The sequence below is a fragment of the Cetorhinus maximus genome, chromosome 10 (assembly GCF_964194155.1).
Source record: "Cetorhinus maximus chromosome 10, sCetMax3.hap1.1, whole genome shotgun sequence".
NCBI classification, from domain to species: domain Eukaryota; kingdom Metazoa; phylum Chordata; class Chondrichthyes; order Lamniformes; family Cetorhinidae; genus Cetorhinus; species Cetorhinus maximus.
Window position 1 is genome coordinate 4,345,094 of NC_135888.1, and position 21,804 is coordinate 4,366,897.

Sequence of the window (21,804 nt, forward strand, 5' to 3'; positions counted from 1 at the left end):
AGTGCACAGGCATTTGCATGATCTGCATATGAAATTATAACTAGCATTTCGAATTGCATTAGATCTAACCAATTATCATTTAATAAACAAACTGTTTTCCTACCACAAAAACACATGGATGGGGGACGGGGGGCGGACGGACATGATCGCAAGCGGTGATCGGGTCTGCAACGCCATTTTACGCAAGCGGGCCAATTAAGGCCCGCCCAGTGTATTTCACGACTCTCATGCTTAGCGGGAGTCGGCGGGCGCGCTCAGCCCACTGGGTCCAATGGCGACCTGGCAGCCTGTATAAAGGAAGGCCTGGCAACCTTGGAAAGGCTGCTCGCAATGGCTGGGCAAAGGGCTCTGCAGAGGGGCAATGGAGGTTAGGCAAGTCCAGAGGGTAGGCCATCGGGGCGGGGCAGGCCAGGCCGGAGGGTAGGTCGGGGGGCCAGTGTGCCCCTCGTTTTTCCGATGATTGCCTTTCTGCCTTCCTCGAGGAGGTGGCAGCACAGTGAGAGGTGCTGGTTCGCCAGGACGGGAGCAGGAGGCCCCCCAACATAACAAAACGTGCCTGGGAGGAGGTGGCAGAGGTGGTGAGCTCCTGCAATGTGGTGTGGTGCACCTGGATCCAGTGTCGCAAGCGCTTCAACAACTTGTTGCGCTCTGGAAGGGTGAGGACAAAGTTGGCATTGGTCACTTAACCCAGCAGGTCAGTTTCCTCCCCCCTGCTGCCCCGCCCTGTCCCAAGTCTGAGTGTAGCAACTCCATTGAATCATTGACAGCATGTGTCCTTTGCTGGATGGCCCAGCAGATATTGCCCATACCAAGGTCAGCCTGAGTGAGTGGTAAAGAAATGGGTTCTGCACCTGCAGAGTCCCACATGGCTGGTTTGGGGGCAATCTGGAGGAGCTGTACCTAGGCACAGTGCTGGAACTCCAGGACATGTCCAATTCAGGGTGATGAGATGCTGGGAGGGGAGCTTCAAGGTGGCGTTGGCACCGATCAATCTGCTGCCCTCTGTGCTCCACATGCTTGCGCCTCCTTGTTATGGAAGGATATACTGTGTGGTGCCTAATGTGAAGTAGGCAACATGTGGCCAAGGAGGGGTGTGGGGAGGGAACAAGCCTAGCATCTTTGTGTCAGGGTTCGGCAGCAGCGGGGTGAGGAGGCACTGGAGCCCTGAGATGTCCCACTCTGGTTGGGGTGGGCCGTGCATGAAGAGAGTCCAGGCACAATTTACACAAATCAATGCTCTTCTTTCATTTTGAGGAGAAGAATGCTCATAATGCAGCAGAGTGTGAGAGGACTGGTGGCGGCCAGGTGCAGATCGCCATTCTCAGCCGGTTGGAGCAGGAGGCCCTGGATCTGGAGAGGCACCATGCACCCAGGTCCACTTGTGTCGGTGAGGGTGGGGTGCCACAGCCAAGTATTTATGTCCAGCAGTGAGGTCAGCATTGTTCTCCCAACAGCCATGGCATGCTGAATGTTAAGTGATTTAATTTTGCAACAGGGCTTGACCATTGCTTGTGGAAGGATGAGCGCATTGACATTGTCTCCACGTTAACTGATCCAATGTCATTGTTCTTCCTTTCAGCATCAGCGGTGCAGGGCCGGGAGGAGGAGCAGCAGAGGCCCCCTCTCACACCTGAGGGCCCTGAAGGTTCACCAGCGTCACACCATCTCTGCCAAGTAGGCACCAGCGCAGATACTAGCACCTCGGCGGGAGTTAGAACATCGGCTAGTGTCCTGGGGCACAGAGGTGAGGGCACTTCACAATCGCTGGAGGAGCTGCCAGAGACAGAGAGTGCCCATGGCACCAGCAGTCGGAGGACTGCAGGGGACCAGGCACATGCTCAGTCGGTGCCTGATGATGTGCCTCTGGAGTCGTCCGCAAAGCAGCAAATGCAGGAAATGTGGCCGGGTGTGCGGGAGCATCTGGGGGTGATACATGAGGCTGTGATTGGTTTGGTCTCCATGGTGGAAGAGTCTACCCGCACTATTGCCGAAGCAATAAGCCACATGTCCGAGCACCATGTGTCCTCCATGGAGAGGCTCCTCCAGGAGACCCATCAAGGCTTCCTGGGGATGCGTTCTGACCAGCAAGCCCTCACATCGGCATTGACCTCAGCTGATCAGTGCCAGTTTGGGAGATGGTGTCGGCACCAAGTTTCCCAGCTCAGTGCCCATCCATCCACGGTGAGCAGGGAAGTCCAAAGCGACCTCACGTTGGCGCAGCAGCTGCCTGTCGTCTCTACGGGCACCTCTCAGGGCACTCCGGATGAGGGCAGCAGCTCCTCTACCCCTCTCCCAGTAACCGTTGCATCTGGTGAGGCTGCGACGACTGGGGAGGTGCCAGCTGTGGAACTGGCAGCTCCCTCCCAGGCGGGGCCAGCGCAGGCTCCACAGGCCAGAGGACGACTACCAAGGTCATCGAGGCCAACAGGACAGCAGAGTCAGCAGGCTGGCTCAGATGCCACTCCCAGCGATGGGGCAGCACCAAGACATAGCACCCGCAAATGTAAACATAAGGCACCTTAGGCACACCATGGGTTTATCAGTGGTGCTTCTGTGTTGGCCCGAGGTGAGGTGTTTATGATTTGCTTTGATTTGGAACATCCTTTTCATTAAGTTTCTCTGCCTGTGATATTAAATTCAGACATGTCACCATGGCTAAGGGTGTCTCTTTTCTTCTGCATGTGTATGGTTTCCAAAAATGTTTGGAGTGCTTGGTTGGGCATTCAGCTTTATTTACAAGGCCCTTGGTTACTCTTCCTAACCTGGAAGATTTGGCACTTAGGTATCGAGTATAGAGCCTGCAGCCCAGGCTTGTCCTGGAGGTCCATCTGTGGTGTGCTAGCTGAAGGTTCATTGGATTAAAGCCTCCCGGGTGTCCCTGCCTCCCTGGAGTATGCCCGGATCAGCGTCTACCCTCTCAGCATTTCCCTGTGCATGCTCATCCTTGGACTCACTGCTGGACTCATCATGTGCAGCAGCAGACACTGCGTCTACATCTTCATCGTCCACAGCGTCTCCCCTTTCCAGCGCAAGATTGTGGAGAGCGCAGCATGCAACCACTATCAGTGACACACGATCTGGGGGGCACTGGAGTGCGCACCCCGAGTGGTCCAGGCATCAGAAGCGCATCTTGAGAAGACCGATGGCTCTCTCTACCACAGCCCTTGTGGTGCCGTGGCTCCTATTGTACCGCTGCTCAGCTTCTGTTCTTGGATGGTGGAGAGGCATCATGAGCCACCTTCTGAGGGGATAGCCCTTGTCACCCAGCAGCCATCCATCTAGCCGGGCTGGAGCACTGAAGAGACCCGGCACCTGGGAGTGTCTGAGGATGTAGGCGTGGGAGCTGCCTGGGTACCTTGCACAGACTTGTAGAATCTGCATCCTGTGATCACACACTATCTGCACATTCATGGAGTGGAAGCCCTTCCTGTTGACAAAGGCACCGGGCTCACCTGCTGGTGCCTTGATGGCCACATGTGTACAGTCTATAGCACCCTGGACACGGGGGAAGCCAGCAATGGCCACGAAGCCTCTGGCTCACTGTGTCTGACTTGCCTGGTCCCAGTGGAAGTAGATGAAGGTCAATGCCCGTCTGAACAGAGCGTCTGTAACCTGCTTGACACAAGTGTGGACAGCTGATTGGGAGACACCGCAAAGATCACGCACCGACCTCTGGAAGGAGCCAGAGGCATAGAGGTTAAGGGCAGCTGTGACCTTTAGAGCCACGGGCATGGGGTGTCCATCCACACAGTTGGTGGAGATCTCAGGCCCAATCACCTGACAGGTATAGTTGACTGCCTCCCTTGAGAGATGGAGCCTCCTTTGGCACTGCACCTCTGAAATATTGAGGTAGCTGCTTCGCTGCCTGTAAACCCTGGCAGCAGCATAGTGGCGTCTTCTGCGGCCCCTTCCGTCTTGGTCTTGCTGTTGGCCCTGCACCCCTTGTGCCTGCACCTGTCCTCCCAAAGGTGGCTCTCCTGGAGACTGAACGTGTACTCCTAGCCTCCTCCCCTTTCTAGCCCTCCCTTCCTCCTCAGAGGAGGTGCCTCCAGTGGAGAGTTCAACTCCCATTCCCAGGCTAAGGGAAGGCTTCCTGAAACCTGCAGGCCCAAAAAAGATTCCTCACTGCAGAGTGCTGGCCTGAAGGTTAAGAGTCCAGATAAAGTAGCTGGTGTGCATTTTGAAGTATCGCAGATCAGCAAGTTTCAATAACTTTGAAAAATCAATACTTGAGAACACACACTCGCGACCCTGTGGATGAGGTTTATACAAATATGTCCTATCGGCCTGCCCGTTGCACCCGTGCGCCGACCCGAAGATTGCACGGGTGCCGAAAAATTGGTGTCAGTTGGTGAGTCAAGGGTCTTAAGTGGCCTGTTAATTAATGGCGGGCGCGCAGTGGATATCATCACGCGCCCGCCCAACGAAATATCGCGATGGCATGCAGTGACATCCGGACGCTCGCCCGACGTCACCCTGCGTCATTTTACACGCGGACGTGTGGGTTCCGCGCCCCCCCCACATGCCAACTGGAAAATTCTGCCCACAGAGTCATTAAACACAGCATTGCAAATTCTAGAACACCATTTTAGAATGGCTGCAAATGAAACAAAATAGTTTGCATTGTTCAACTTTATCTCAGGTAATGGCAACTGACCCATTATTTTACACAGAGTGACCATTATGTTGCATGCCATCAACAAACAACATAACACAGTCAACATATCCCATGAGACAATGGTTAGTTCAGTAATAACACAAGCAATCCAGTTATGTACTGAAACTATTTAACTCCCAATAACAATCACCCGTTTGCTGAGCCAAACCAATCAATATGTGCCATTTAATTGAACTGTGCAGGACTAAATGTCCCTGCTGAGATGCCATTATATTCCTATAATCTGCATTGATCCATTTGGCACTCTAATAGGGACATGGCGCTTTTCACTAGGAGTTGTAAATCTGAAAAAAACCTGAAACTGCAGTTAATTAGCATGAAAACTAGATGGCCTAGAGATAACCTCATTTGCACCAACTGGGGCTCGTAGTGACTGCTGCGTGCAATTCCAGGGAGAAAAGCTTTGGCTACACCTTCTGTCAAGCATGGAAATAGCACACGTGTAACAGTCACCATTTGATTAGTGATCGCTATACTGAAACCAAGCTGTTTATAATGAGACAGACCGATGACTGAACATCAAAGCTCCAAGCAATTTCTGGTTCAAAAATACGAGCAGACACAATCTTATGATTCCACAGAGCTAGCTACATAGGTTTCCTTCAAATACAGCCACTGACTCAGTTATTAAAGGTAATGTTGTTTTAGTAACTTCAACTTTGATACATATTTCCTTTTCCTTTTGAAATTTACACCGAGTCCTCAAGAGCTCAAAGCAGAATTTTCAGCATTGATGACAGCATAAAGTGAAGGTTTGCCCTAACGGTGGGATACTTTCTTTCATTGTATTACTTACTCTTCCCTCCCTTCAATTGCAGTTCTGTGAATGCTTCTTTGTTGAGTTGTGTTCCTTTGGTAGGGCACTAAGAGCTTACTTATTTCTATTATCAGGCTTGATGGAACATCTGCTTTCCTCTTATTGATATTACCCACTTCAGCTAATAGCCTTCTCAGTCTTGGAGTGAAGTTTCATACATTTAGGACTTGCAGCATAGAAAAAGCTCATCGCGTCTGTATTTGCAAAGTCTGTGAGGTCTACTGTTCTGTGGTCCTGGAAATTCTAGCGAAATCTTGGCACTTTCTTGTTCTGGGACCTTGCTCGGATGTCTGTCTTCAGATATCCCCAGATGTCAAAGATGCAACACTCCACCATTTGTATGGAGAGTGCACTGAGAGACTGGAATTTGCCACTGATCAGAGCATCCACTTTGACATCTCCTTCGAAGTGCCTATCAGAAATATTTTCAACATAGTGTTGATGACAGTGTAATTGCCTGTTGAGGCAGGTCCTTGACCCAGTTTCCCCATCTTATTAAACATGCTTAACCACTACTGGTGCATAATTTCATTGGCTTGTTGAAAATACAGATTTCAATGAGCTTTAAGGGTAACTTGATCGCTTAAAATTGACACTTGTTTACTGCCAGCAACTGTAAAAGTGATCTGATGTTCCTAGTCCAACCATCCCCTGTGACAATGGGATCAGTCACTAGATTGGGAATCAGATAGGGTATCCATTATCTTGGTGCGTTCAATATGTGTTAATTGAAAGAGGCTTCAAGGACATATGAACATAATCAGGAATAAAGAAATATTGCCATCCAATGTCCTTACAGGGCAGATTCATCCCCATCAACTTCCTCTCAAGAAATGAGTAATCTTTTTGAAATTCACATAATTAGCCACTGGTTTTGGGATATGCCAGAGGTTTGCTAGCTTCTGCTTCTGACAGAACTGGTTTTAGACCTGGAAGAAGTTCTCTTTGTGTAACCCACAGCTGGCTGAGATATAATGCCAGCCATCTTAATAAAGTCAGACATGCAAGAGCTGAGAGCTAACATACAACTGATGTTGTCCTTCAAACAAAACCTCAAGGGAGATAGGGGGGCTCTCTCATTCAAAACCTTGCTCTTTACTGTTCAAACTGGTCGATGAGAGAATTTAATTCCCAATGCTTTGTTTTCCTGTCAGGCCATCGGCTGATCTAAGCTTGTAGCAGGTCCGTGGCAACTGCTTCAGCTAATGCAAAAGGCTTTGCTGGTAAAGGCAATAAAACTATCTGACCAAGACTGCTGTAAAAGGCAAATTCTGATTTTATCCTCACGTGAGAAGGCAGCAATTTCTATTTCCAGGTTTTGAAAAGATCAAAAATTTGAATTTGTATTTACTTATTTTAAACCATTAGTAGAAAGACAACTTTATTGTTCTGATTGTATAATCTAGAAATTATGATGTTAAGTTATAGTGAAGGTTAAAATTCTGCTCTAAAGAAAATTGAGCAAGTTTTACAAACGACTGTAATTCTCTTTATGAACCATGTGAATACATGTTGTTTCTTTTTTACTTTGGAACTCTTTTTTGGTATTAAATCACCAAATTATCATAGTTCTTATTAGAAATGTCAAAGAAGTCTGAAGGATTAAATTTGTGAACTCTACAGGGGAGATATCACCAGGCACATCAGAAAGGTGATTATAATGTTATAATAGGAAAGTGCTTGTGATGATGACCTTTCATGAATCTCACCACTGGTGCCAATACCTAAACAGTTACTATGCCTGAACAGTGTGAAGGACCTGAATTAAAATGCTCAATCAAAATGACATGACTACTGAGCTACCCTGGGGCTAATGGCTACCGACTCCAGGGCTCTCCAGTACCACAGGAAATCCTATCTCCACAGGAAAATTCCACTTGAGATTTGCTTTCCACTGGTCACCCTGAAGAATGTTTGTATTCTGGTGCAAATGCTTTTGCTGATCCACAACTTCATCCGGAAAACCCACTTGATTAGGTGGGACGGCAGGTTAAAGACTTCACCAATATTATTCTCCATTGACTTTAATGTAAAACCAGCATTGCACGCGATCCCGTCAATTTTATAATAAGCAGGTTAGATTGAAGTTGACCCCAATGACTCCTTCCCTCTCACCAAAGCTGCCTTTCTGCCTTTTCTTTCAATATTTCTTCTCATTTATGCACTCCACTCACTTCAATGCCACCTATGCCTCTTTAAAGTCCTTATTACCTACCATCTTTTTAAGCTACAGTTATCCCCTTGCTGAGATCTCCTGCCTTTTCTCTTCACACAGTCTTTTGGTCAAGTTACTCCTTGTCCTCACTGGTTTTAACCTTCACTTAATTTTCTCTGTCCATCCCTCCGCCATGGCAAAATTCTCCCATTACCCTGGGTCACCATTAAGGCTAAAGTCACGTGCATATTCCTCTTCTGCTTTATCCCTTCCTGGGTAACCTCAATCCTCATCATGTGTGTCAGGTACAAAAGAATACATTTTTTAACCTGAAGATTCTATCTGTCTGCTGAAATTAGTGTCCTTGACACTACCAGTCCTACTGTCCACTCCATAATAACCCCACACTTCCCTGCCTGGCCTTCATTTTCTGAGATGTGATTCCTGTTACCTCCCTCACCTTACAACCCAAATCCTGACCACACAAACACAAAGACTAATCCTCATGCTCACTATAATATTTACTCCTTCCATTGTTCCCCTACCCTTCACAACTATTGTCATCACCCTTTCCACAAAAGCCCATACTTGATTTCTTCATTCTCTCCAATTACACCCCAACTCTAACTTCCCTTGTACTCATTGCCTGTGCTAATATTTCCTTTCTTAATTTCTTCAATTTCATTCCCACCCTACCCACATCATGGAAACTGAACCAGCAAACAATAACAGTTCACTATTCCTCCTTAATCAATCATTTTCAACATGTTCTACTGCAGCATCATCCACCACATTTCTTCTGTGGTCTACCTCTGAGATTGCTCTTAATTGGTTCCATTCCTACCTGCCCTAATGCACCCGGCATATCTCTAGCCCTTCCCTGCACCATCACTCAATGAGTACCCAAAGTTTTGTTTTCTTCCTCTAGCTGCCATTATCCTTCACTCCACAACATCATTGCCCAGTCAGATGTTTTTCCAACATCATGAATGAGCCAAAATGTAACAATGCTTCCCACCAAAATCTCAATATGGTTCTTTCTTGATGTCATCCCTTGCCACAGTTGTGGAGACTAAACCAGACAGTGCACACCTCAAGTGCCCTTTTCCAACCTGAGCCAAGATTCAAACTTTGTAACTTATCCGTTATCTACACTCCAGCTTATTTTTATCAGTTTACCAGTGGCAGCTGTGCTTTTGGCTGCCTTGGCCCTAATCTCTGGAATGCCATTCCTAAGCTTTTCCAACTCTCTCTCTCCTCCTTTAAGATGCTCTGTAAAACCTACCTCTTTGACCAAGCTTTGGGTTAGCCATCCTGGTACCTTCTTCTGTGGCACAATGTCAACGGTATTGTTATTGCTAATGCTCTTGCTAACTGCCTTGGTGTGTTTTCCTAAGTTAAAGGTTCTACATAACTGCAGGTTGTTGCTCTTGCCTTTGAAGGGCTGATGCAGGATTTGAACCATTTTTATCCATCTGGTTCACCAATGTCCTTTAGGGAAAGAAATCTGCTGTCGTTACCTGGTCTGGCCTACATGTGACTCCAGACCCACAGCATGTAGTTGACTCTTAAATGCCCTCTGAACAAGGGCTACTAGGGATGGGCAAAAAATGCTGGCCTAGCCAGCGATGGCCAAATCCCATGAACGAATAAAAATAGTTTGTCCTTCTGTTTAAACACTGCAACTTAACCTTCATGTGAAGTATGAATTGTATTTTGTTAACTTACTCCTGATAAGAGATAAAAACAAAAAAATACCGAAAACATACAGCAGATCCATAAGCTTACATCAAAAGACAGGTTAATGTTTTATAGGTGAACCCTTTATCATTACTGAAAATAAAAGCCAGTCTTATAGGAGGGTTGAGCCAGATAAAAGGGGAGAGAACACAATAGGTAAAAGCCTGTTGCAGAATGGGGTTGGGTAAATGGCTAGCAAATGGCTTTTCTGAAAATTGAAAAGAGGTGAAACCCAGTGGCTGATACGGGGGGATAATTTCAATAATAACAAGTCATTAAAAGAACAAGAGGACATGGAGACGGCTGAGTAACGCAAATGCACGGGGCATGATGCAAAGACAGAAACAAACCCTCCAAAAGTGAAAGTGAATGAAGTGGAAGCAGGTGGGAAGAAATAAGAATGGAAAATGAGGAATATTAAAATATGATCGAAATGTTGCAAATCATAAAAAAGTCAGTAAGTGCTAAAACACTGACCCTAGCAACTTCAAATTACAGTCACTTTTACAAAAGCAAGGAATACACGACGAGTGCACAGCATGAGGGAGGGAGGTAACAGCAGGTCAGTTCTCGCTTTGTCTTTTCTTCATATCTGCAGCATTTCCATTTCTCCTTCTACTTCATTCACTCCTTTTCTGCACTTTTGCCATACATTTTGGTATTACTGCTTTCACGTCCTTTTGTTCTTTAAAGTAGTGTTCAGAGTCTTATCGATAAATCTTTGGTCATTCATCAATTCTCACTTACATCCAACTTATCAAAAGCTTGCTTGCTTATGTTAACTACCCTCTGTGAAAGGAGTCAGCACTCGAGTCTTTTACCCATAGTATGCAAATTGGCTGCTGTGTTGCTTACATAACAAGTGACTACACTTGGCTATGAAGCCCTTGGATTATGAGAGCTCAGATTTGGATTTGCAGACAGAAAGAATGTTCTTGACAAAGTTCAACTAACATGCACTTGGTCTCCCAATATAGAGAACAAGCTGTGAGTAGCAAATACAACATAAGTAAATCGTTATCTCATGTATGGCAAGAGTATTTGGGGCCTTGGGCACTGGTTTTGGGGTAGGTGAATGGACAGGTATTGCAACTTTTACGCTCACAGGGAAGGTGCAAGTGAAGGACAGTTGGTGATAAAATTGCAAAAGAATGAACCACAGCATTTTGGGAGGAATTATCTTTTTGGAAAGCAGAGAGGGGAGGTGGTGGGATTATGTTGGGGAGATGGTGGAAATGGTGGAAGGTGATCTAGCAATTGCAGAGTCTAGTGCAGGGAAGTAAGCACAAGAGGAATGCCATCATAGTTGGGGCGGGGAGGAGTGTGGAGAAGTTAGAGGAACACAGGACCCAGTCAAGGATCCCATCTACCACTGTGAAGGGAAGTATTCAGCTGAGTAAAAGAAGACACTTCAGAAGCTCTGGAGTCCAAGTAGTATCATCCAGGCATATATTTGGGGATGGGGAAACTGGGAGGAAGAAATGGAGTCTTTACACAAAGTAGGGCAAGAAAAATATTGTTCAGGCAGTTAATGTAAAAAAAAAACACCAAATTTATTATCCCAGTTTATTATTCTTGAAAGTAAACAGAAACAAGTTACAATTTCAGCTTGTGATTGCATAGCCTAGGCTGCAAGTTTTATGCCACATTTAAAACATTTTAAAAAGGGCCAAGTTCTCTATTATGCTCTTTCTTGGATGCAATCAATCACTGCCTCCAAGGCTGTTCGCAACGGTAATGGATGTAAAGGTAACTCTGCTGCGCAGCACGACTGGGGTGCAAATGATAGGAAATACAAATGCAATAATACTTCAACCTCCACACCAAGCAATATTGTGACAAGCAGAGAAGGGGCAAGGATTTGGCACCATGAGTTCTCCCCACTTCCAAGCCCTCACCTGCCTGAATTATGCACGGCCATTTCCAATTCAACTGCACACAAAATACTTTTGCAGAATGAGTAGTAGATTTCAGATTGCTGCTTGGCAAATTATTTGAAGGTGAATGGTCATTCTTTAAATTAACAGGAATAAACAGAATTATTAAAATTTGTACCAATGTAAAATAGCTTAAAGCTTTTAGATAAATGAAATAAGCACAATGTAATGGCAATAAACTTACAGAAATATAAAAAAATTTTTTTAAAAATTAGTGCAACCAAAAAAGGACCAATTAACAGCCCTTTCACTACTTTTTCCATATAGGAAGGTACAGGTCAATGGCAAGATTGCAGGATTGAGGTACAAAAGAAGGGACAAATGCTTTTCATTGTCGTAAACTATTCTAGTACTTTACATCTCAAATCCTTCTGATAATCGTGGGTAAGTTTCCCCTTTAAAGGAAAGTTCACTGATAACATTACCTCTCTTAGCATTCTGCAGTTTTTCTAGTTTTAATAATTAATGTTATTCTTGTTAACATTATAAAATGGCTTATTCTCTTTCACTGTTCAACACTCTGCTGCCTATAACCTTTCTTGCACTCTGACAGGGGGATCTGGGTATCCTGGTACATGAATCACAGAAATGTTAGTATGCATGTACAGCAAGTGATTAGGAAGGCAAATGGAATGTTGTCATTTGTTGCAAATGGAATGAAATATAAAATGTAGGGATGTGTTGCTACGGTTGTACAGGGCATTGGTGAGACCAAATCTGGAGTGCAGTGTTGGTATCTTTATTTAAGAAATGATATAAATGCGTTAGAAGCAGTTCAGAGAATATTCACTTGAAATTGACTTATACCTGAGATAGGGGGGATTATCTTATGAAGAAAGGTTGGACAAGCTCAGCCTGTATCCAATGGAGTTCAGAAGAATGAGAGGTGATCTTATTGAACCATAAGATTCTGAAGGGACTTGACAGGGTGGGTGTGAAAAGGATGTTTCCTCTTGTGGGAGAATCTAGAACTAGGGGTCACTGTTTAAAAATAAGATGTTGCCCATTTAAGACAAAGATGACGAGAAGTTTTTTTCTCTCAGAGGGTGGTGAGTTTTTGGAACTCTCTTCCCCAGAGAGCAGTGGAGGCAGAGTCACTGAATAGTTTTAAGGCAGAGATAGATAAATTCTTGACCAACATGGGAATCAAAGGTTGCTAGGGGTAGGGAATGTGGATTTGAGGCCACAATCAGATCAGTCATGATCTTACTGAATGTTGGAGTAGTCTCAAGGGGCTGAATAGCCGACTCCTGCTCCTAATTCATATGTTAGTATGTGCATATGTTCTTAATCTTTCTCATCCTGTCCTCACTGACCTACATTGGCTCTTGGTCCCCCAATACCTCACAGTTAAAAATTTGCATCCTACCATTTAAATCCCTTCATGACCTTGTCCTTTCATGTGTCTGTAACCATCTGAAGCCTCACACCCTCTGAGAACTGTGCATCTCTCCAATTCTGAACTCTTGTGCATCCTCCCCATTCCTTTGTCCCACCACTGGCTACCATGCTTTCAACAGTCTAGGCCCTCAGCTCTAAAATTTTCTCCCTAAACCACTTTGCCACCTCCCTCTCATGCTTTAAAACCCTCCTTAAAATCTATCTCTTTGGCCAAAACTTTTGGTCACTTTCTGAATAGCTCTTCCTGGGATCAGATCAATCTTTCTCCAATTACACTTCCGTAAAGCGCCTAGGAACATTTTTATATGTTAAAAGTGTTGTTATATTAATGCAGGTTGTTATTATATACTATTGAACACTTCCATACAGTCTATTTGTTAAAACAGTTCTAAAGCAGAGCTATGAAACATAAGGTAACTTCTGACTCTTCTAGCACTGCAGTAAATTACTAAAGTAATTCAAACAAAAGAAACTGGTTTGTCACGTCCTAAGGAGTGCTAAATTGGATTTCTCAGTATTCCTAGCCTATATTTTACAGATTCTATTGTATCCTTTTTCAAGACTCTGCATTAAGATACACCTTTATGATATATAAATAAAGTCCACTACAATAAAATTTCAAATTACTAAAATCACCTAGACAATCTCCATAGGATGAGACCGGTACAATACTTTCAACTGCATGAATTTAAGGGAAGTATTATTCTCATATTATTACGTTCTTTCTAGGTTTGCTTCAATCATCTGTTCCAACTGTTACCAATGCTGCCCTGGTAATTCCTTCTTGTTGTTTTTACAAGATCTTTAACATCAATATCAACAGCTTATTAATTCATCAAACTATCAAACCCTCAGCAACTTCCCCTTCACACCCCCTCTCTCCAGTTAGTTGTCTTAATAACAAGCATGTTTGTAAATACTGAAATAATTCTACAGCCAGAAAAATGTATCCTGCCCCTCACTGAGCAGAAATTGCAAATTTTCCCCAACACACACACAATTTTCTTCCTAACACTTCTCTTCCTCTTCCCGTTTGGTAATAATGATACAGTCATGATGCCACAGAGAAAAGTTCACTGCAACTGGGCAATACTCAGCAGACATTTATACAACATATTTCACAATCTTAGGTTAGTGGTTTAAGCTTGGTAAGGTACCAGCTGAATGCTTCCATGCTCTCTCTCACATCAACAACTTGTTTTTATAAACTACCTTCAAAGTAGTAAAACACCCCAACGCACTTAACGAGAGCATTACCAATAATTGTTTTTGATTCAGAGCCACAGAAGGATATATCAGGGCAGATGGCCAAAAGCGAGATCAAAGTGGTAGGTTTTAAGGATCCTAAAGGAGGACAGCGCGGAGAGAGGCTGAGGGGTTTAGGGAAGTAATTCCAGTGCTCAGAGCTGTGCTTACACATATCAATGCCAGATGCTTTATGTAAAAAAAAAGCTACAAAAAGTAAATCTTCAACCTGGTCAAAACAACAAACGTAAAATAACCCCTAGTATGTTTGTGAAACCTACTCATGCTTCAGCTTCAAAACATTAATGTAGACGCATATTCTGTATGCTCATCAAAGTAAAATAAGCAGGCAAAATATTTAAAATAACTGTCCACATTGCACATTCTTTAGATTTTAATTAAAGTACCACTCAGCACCCATTTATGACATTGAACATTATTGTAGAAATATTATACTACCATCTTTACAGAAGCAAATTGCTGAGCTTATATTACTTTTATAGGAAACGAAGTACACCATTAACTTCCTTACCTATGTGGATATATTCATATTGTGAAATCAAATGTAATGAAAACATCACCATTTTGCCAAAACATGGTAAGCTTGATTTCTGGATGGTGTCAGCTATATGACAAGTAACACAGCTGTTTTGTGCTTTGTAGCTACTTGAAGGAAAAATTTCATTATGTTTTAACACTGCAAAAACCTATAATATGGGAAAATGCTGCCAATCTGTGTTCAGCAATACATTAGAACTTATTGATTAGTACAAGGGAAAAAAAATTCAGTATGTGTATCTGAAGTGCGAGTGAAATATGACCATAATTTCATTGATGTGAAACCATCTTTGAGAGTGATAGTGCTTTTCGATCTTTCAGAGCTTTCATCATTCTGGTACTTGATGGAAGCCTAAGTAATATTGAGCCTAAGCACTGTCAGAGGAAGATGAAGTAAACATAGTTGATAAGAGTCCTTTATGTCATCGAGGTGGCAGAATAGTGCTCAAGGACTTCCTGACAGATGAAAAGTGGCAGAAAACCATTTGTCCTGATTCTATCAATATGAAGGGAAACTGAGTTAAAAATGAACAAAAGAACCCAAAATTTTAGAGCATTGAAGCTGTATTTTTACACCTAGCAAATTATAGAAAGTTTACATTTTAAACATTGAATATCTTGCACATTCCATAAAGAATTACATTTCCTGCATCTATTTTTTTCCTGAGACATTTCTTCTTTCCTAAGACTGCTGATTTCTTTGTGGGATACAGTTCCGTGGTTACTGGTACCTTGATAGTGAGTTCTAGCAAGCTATTCTGCTATGCAGGGATCATTACATTGCTCAATCTTGTCCTGACCCCTTTTTTCATAGGGCTCAATCCATATCAGTTAGGAACAGGAACCCAAAATGGTTTTTTTCAACATCTTTCATTTATATAGCACATCCAAATATTTTTAAATATTTCGAGGTGTTGCACAGAGGTCTTTAGCCTAAGCGCACTGGGGCTAATTGCCACCTTGGTTGTGATAAACTAACTTGGCACAGCACATTCATCAAACTTGGGGCCCTTTGGTTTGAACTGCTCAGTTGCACAATCAACTGAGCCATCAACAGAAATGTTCTTGCACCTTTATGATGACACAAACATTTAAGCTTGTGGCCACAGTAGCAGCTGGAGTTGAGTCCAAAGAAACAAAATCTTCTATATCAGACATCTGAGTGGGTGGTTTTCACTTTGCAGCTGTTGTCTTCAGGACTATTGGGAATACAGTTAAGCCAAACTACTGCTTAAAAAAACACAATCAACAATATATCATGGCATTTCTAAACTTGGATCGGTGCAAGTACCAAGTCTCCTGAAATTCTCCTTATATGGAAAGCACTACGATTTTGTTAGATTTTTTTCTCAAGGGAATATTAATGTTAACAGGAAATTGACTTCTTTCAGTCAAGTAAACTTCATTCTCTAGCAGCAACCTTTGATCAATTTTAAGACAGTTCTGATGAGTTACATTTGGTTTACAATTACTGTTTTGAATGCCAAAAAGCCATTAAAAAGTACCATAGCATGTAAGTAATTCATATTTAGAATAGATTAAAGTGCTAATATAACAATGACCTGAACAGATCCAACATAGCTATATCAACAAATAGATAGTGCATAGATCAAGAAAACAAAGGATATAAAACATTAACCTTTTACAGATATTAAGGTGGTCTACTGACCTGGCAAAAGTCTGAAACAGGTCAGAGTGTATAAGAGCTTATGCCTTTGATTTGCATATGAGGCATGAGTAACCTTGGCTTAAGCCATTTGGGAAGATATGAAGCAAAAGCTAGACACTTTCCAAGGGGAACATGTGGGGGAGTGGGTGAGTGACTGAATCACAACAAAGGTAACATGCTTTGCTTGTGTACACCCATTGAACAGTAAATTACACAATGTTGGCAGGAGCTGCAGGCAGATTATCACCACTCCAAGCTAACCTTGAGAGGTTAGACATTATGATGCTAGAAACAAACTTACTGGAAAAGCTTTGATATACTCTTTTTATTTACTTTTTACGAATTCCTTAATACATACATAGATGCCACTTATACTTACAAACAAGCAGGTACGTAAATAGCCATTTTTATGAGTAGCATAGTAGCATTACACATTGGGTTGGAGCCATTTCTTGATAGGTGAGTGTGTTCTTTGGAATTTGGGGGGAATCAGTTGCTACACTAGTAGCAACAGTGGAGTATCAGCCCGAGTTTTTAGTTTATTTTAGGCTCACCCCATCCCTCCATTAATATTAAGTGTATTGTCAATGTATATCTTTTATATATAAAATTCGGATAGTATCTACATGCTGCATTAAACAAGTCTCTTTGACAATGCTATAAAGATTTGCTAAGTTTACGCTTTGCTGCTGTCAGTACTACTTACAGTGCTTAGTTTGCTGCAGGAGATGAGGACTCGGCGTTCATACAACATACTGGCATAAAGATGGAGCATGTTGTTGACATCTACAGCTACAAAATACTCTGTCAGGTTTCTCTGAAAGGAAAAAACATTTTCAGAATTTAAAAGAGAGAAGGAGACCAGTGCCAATCCCTGCATATTTATGGAACAAATCGCCAATAGTATGGAAAGAAAAAACATCAAAACAAAGATTGTTTCCAATATGTTACAAGTTTCTTTCTTTTTCAATCCGTCTAAAAGAATGTTGTTTGTACAAATCAGAAAATTTGTTTATTACTGATTATATTTTTGAATGCCAACCTCCCATCCACCAGTACACCGTGTTGGATTCTGCATAGCTGATTTAGTATTGCAGCGAAAGCAAAAGACAATTGACCACTTTTCAAAAAAAATGCAACATCTATTTTTTATAACAAAATAGAAAATTTGTCTTATATGTTTATGAACAACAAGTTATTCAATGGTTTTCAATCATTACTTGTCATTCACAAATACAGATGGCCTAATTTCTAAAGGGTACACGATTTAAAAAGCGTATTCTTTTAAAGTAGTACCATTGAGTGAACCTACCCTTTGGGTGATATTATGACATGACATAATTTACATCTGGAAAGTGGAACCCTCAGGCTGTTCCTTTCACAGGCCATCATAATAGGGTGGTTTATATCACACTTCCCACATCAGGCAGATAATCATACAGTTTAGAATGGCGAGAAGGGATACAAGGTCCAATAAGTGTGATTCTGGAGACAATATACTGAAGAGAGCCACCATGATCTGCCTCCTAATTTTCCTGATCACAACAGGACAGGAAACGAAGTATGCAAACAGGTTATCTGTCCTGCCAAGAAGGGAGATTGCAATGAGTGTCAGGGAGGGGGATTCTTGGATCTTGGATGTGATGAGTTTCATTAAGTCACTATCCTTCCTGTATCCATTTAGGAAGAAACGTATGTTTCTCACCATGGATATGTCTGCAAAGTGTTTTGCGAGACCATTGTATCAAAAGGTTTAGTTAGTAATGGAAGAGAGCAAGGATCAATCTAAAGTAGAAATGCTAAATTGAAAGAGGGCTAACTTCAATGGAATGAAGGGGGATCTAATCAGTCTAAAATGGAAACACAAGGCTTGCCAGGAAAAACCGCAGTAGAAAATGAGTGCTCTTTAAGGAAAAGATGCTTCAGGTACATTCCAACAAGATGGAAAGGCAGGAGAGGCAAAACTAGGGCTCCCTGGGTGTCGAGGGAGATAGGGAGTATGATGAAACAAAAACATAGGGTGTATGATGCAAGTCAGGTGAATTTTTCAAGCAAGGACCAACAAACACAAGAAGTTGAGAATAGAAGTGAAGAAGAAAATAAGACTAGCAAAGAAGGAATATGAAAATAGAGTAGACTAACTACACATATTTAATAAGTTATTAGAAAAAGCTATAGTGCCAGAGGACTGGCAGACAGATAATATAATTTCCATATTTAAGAAGCAGGACAGAACATGTCCAGGGAATTATGGGCCAGTCAGCTTAACATCAATGGTAGAATATATAAAGCAGTCCTTACTAAGGGAAATAGAAGGTCATCAGAAATAGAAATATAATAATGAATAGTCAGCATGGATTTCAAAAGAGAAAATCTTGCTTGACTAACTTCATTGAATATTTTCAGGAGGTGATCGAGAGTGTAGGCAATGTAAATGCAATAGATGTAATTTATCTGGCTTTTCAAAAGGCCTTCAATAAGGTACCCCATAATAGACTAATGGATAAGGTCAGAGACTGTGAAATCAGGGCACAAGTGACAAATAGATTGCTAGTTGGCTTCAAGACAGAAAGCGGAGAGTGGGAATAAGGGATAGTTATTCAGAGTGGCAGAAATGGGGAGTGATGTTCCACAGGATCAGTGCTGGGACCATTGCTGTTCACAATTTCGATAAACAATTTGGACTTCGGAATCAAAGACACAGTTTTTAAATTTGCAGATGACGGCAACAAATTAGAAGAGGACATTAATAAACTTGCAAAATGGGCAAATAATTGGCAAATGAAGCTCAACCCAGATAAATATGAGGCAGTACATTTTGATAGAAAAAATAGGGATATAATTTATTACTTGGAAGGTGCCAGTCTAGGTGGGGTAGAGGAACAAAGCCATCTCATAGTACAAATACAGCAGTGACTAAAAGCTGCACCACAGGTTAGCAAGGTCATAAAAAAGCAAACCAAGCACTAGTTTTTCTCTAAAGAGATAGAATTGAAAAGTAGTGAAGTTATGTTGAACCTGTACCAAACCTTGGTTAGACCTGCATGCAGTTCTGGTCACCATATTGTAAAAAGCTTCTAGAGGCATTGAAGAGGGTGCAGAGAAAATATACAAGAATGGTACCAGAAATGTGTGGATATACATTTCAGAAAAGGATTGACAAGCTGGTCTCTTTTCGCTTGAAAAAAGACTTATGGTGACCTAATAGAGGTCATTAAATTTATAAATAGTTTCGATTGAGTGGATATGTTCTTGTGGGGAAGAGCAGAAGTAGAGGACATTAATATAAGATAGTCACCAAGAAATCCAATTGGGAATTCAGAAGGAACTTCTTTACCCAAAATAAAGTGAGAATGTGGAACTCACAACCATAGGGCGTGGTTGAAGTGAATAGTACAGATACGTTTAAGGGGAAGTTGGACAAGCAGGCGAGGGAGAAGGGAATAGATGGTTACAATGGTAGATTCAAATGAGGAAAGATAGGCGGAAGCTAGAGTGGAGCATATGCATTGGTATGGACTGCTGCGGCTGAGTGGCCTGTTTCTGTGCAATATATCCAATGGAATCCTATGAAACATAAAAAGGGAACCCAAAAAATCTTCTACCAGCATATAAATAAGTGGATAATAAGAAGTAGAGTGGAACCTAGTTGGGGCAAATAAAGTGATATATGCTTAGAGACACAGGGCAAGGCTAGAATACCCAATAAATACTTTTTTGCTATTTACTAAGCAAGAGGAAACTGACAAAATATCAGTAGAAACGGAGATGGTAGAGGTAATGGATAGGGTGAAAATTGATAGGCAGGATAGGGCAGAAAATTGAAAAGGCTGGCTATGCTAAAAGTGCACAAGTTGCCTGGTCTGCTGACTTGTATCTAGGTTGCTAAAGGAAGTGGGGATGAAGATAGCAGAGGGCTTGCCACAATTTAGATATGGGGGAGGTGCCAGAGGGTTGGAAAATGGCAAATCTTGTTCAAGGAAGGCTGTAAGGACATGTGTAATAGCTACAGGCCAGTCAGTTTAACATCAGTGGTGGATATGTTTTTAGAAACAATAATCAGGGAAATAATTAACAGGCACTCTAATAGGTTTGAGTTGATTAAGGAGAACTAGCACAGATTTGTAATGGGCAGATATTGTTTTACTAATCTAATGGAATTTTTTGATTAAGTAACAGAGATGATTGATGAAGGGAATGCAGTGGATGTTGTCTATATGGATTTTAAGAAAGCATTTGATAAAGTACCACATAAAAGGCTGGTTTATAATTTGCTGGTGATATTAAGTTTGGAGGTGTGGTGAACAGTGAGGGTGATACCAATCAACTGCAACAGGACATAGGTAAGCTAAAAGAATGGGCAGACAAATGGCAGATGGACTCCAAGACTTCAGCACAAGCATCAAGGTTGACACTCATGTGCAGTACTGATGGATTGCTGTACTGTTCGAGGGATGAGACATTAAATTGAGGCCCCATCTGCCCTCAAAGATGGACCTGAATATTTCGAAGAAGAGCAGGAGAGTTATCCCCAGTGTCCTGGTCAATATTTATGCCCCAATCAGCCTCACTAAAAAGTTTTATCTGGTTGTTATCACATTGCTGTTTGGGGAAGCTTGCTGCATACCACTTAACTGCTGTGTTTCCTACATTATAATGGTGATTACACTTCAAAAAGTACTAATTGGCTGGAGAGCACTTTGAGATATATGGTGGTCATGAAAGGTGCTATATAAATGCAAGTCTTTCTTTAATACAGAGAAGTGTTGGGTGAAGCATTTTGACAGGAAGCGTAAGGAGGCAAATCTATATTTAATGGCACAGTTTGAAACAGTCTGCAGGGTCAGATGGACCTGGGGTTTCAAATGCATAGATCTTTGAAGGTGGCAGGTCATATTCAGAGAGTAATTGGCATATGATATACAAGATACATTTTCTATGTTTGCCTGAAACTGGAAAAAATCTACTTGAAATGTCTTAGCCATGTAGATGACCTGTTTCTCACTTCTCAATTCATATGGAATGCAGTCTGAGCTCTACCTCTAGGTAAGGTTTCCTTTTCAGTCTCTATGCAGCTTTCTGTCCCCTTCCCATGAGGGTCATTGGCACTATTGGAACAAAACACTGATTTACTGTTTACAATCCTTTCTTGATCTGTCATGTCAAAGCTAACTAATGGAAATCAGGAATTGTGTTGTGAAATATATCCCCCACATTTTCATGAGAAAGACAAGAAGTTTGAGTGGGTAGTGTTTGGAATTTGGAGTGCGTCATATGCTAAGTCACTTACTGTTTTTTTGCCCCCCTCTAACATTCTGGCTTAAATAGAGGCAGTGCAAAATACACCAACTGTAAATATGTCTAGTATTGCTGAGGATAGGGGCATTTAAATTTAGAAAGGCAAGTTTGTGGGCCTAATTATAAACAACTCTAGGAATTCAATTGCAGGTCCAATAGAAGTAAACACAGGTATTTAAATTCTTAAGCTTCTTAATAAAAGATTCTGTACCCTGTTCAAATGAGTGGGGTGTTATTTTGAAATTTTGAATCTGACTTTCATAAGGTATCTGAAGTACAAACAGACTCATCATAATGCTCATTTGT

General features: G+C 42.2%; 1 protein-coding gene and 1 long non-coding RNA gene across 13 annotated transcripts in view; one reads left to right on the forward strand and one right to left on the reverse strand.

Moving 5' to 3' along the window:
* Window positions 1–21,804, reverse strand: part of LOC144685412 (DENN domain-containing protein 1A-like) — a 604,549-nt gene that overhangs the window by 274,620 nt on the left and 308,125 nt on the right. For all 12 annotated transcript variants that reach the window (XM_078549861.1, XM_078549856.1, XM_078549859.1 and 9 more), the window contains one exon: window positions 16,907–17,017. In XM_078549861.1, coding sequence (XP_078405987.1) covers window positions 16,907–17,017 — 111 coding nt within the window. The remainder of the gene's footprint in view (window positions 1–16,906; window positions 17,018–21,804) is intronic.
* The window catches only part of LOC144685415 (uncharacterized), a 65,237-nt gene that overhangs the window by 38,996 nt on the left and 4,437 nt on the right, over window positions 1–21,804 (forward strand). The gene's annotated exons all lie outside the window — the stretch shown is intronic.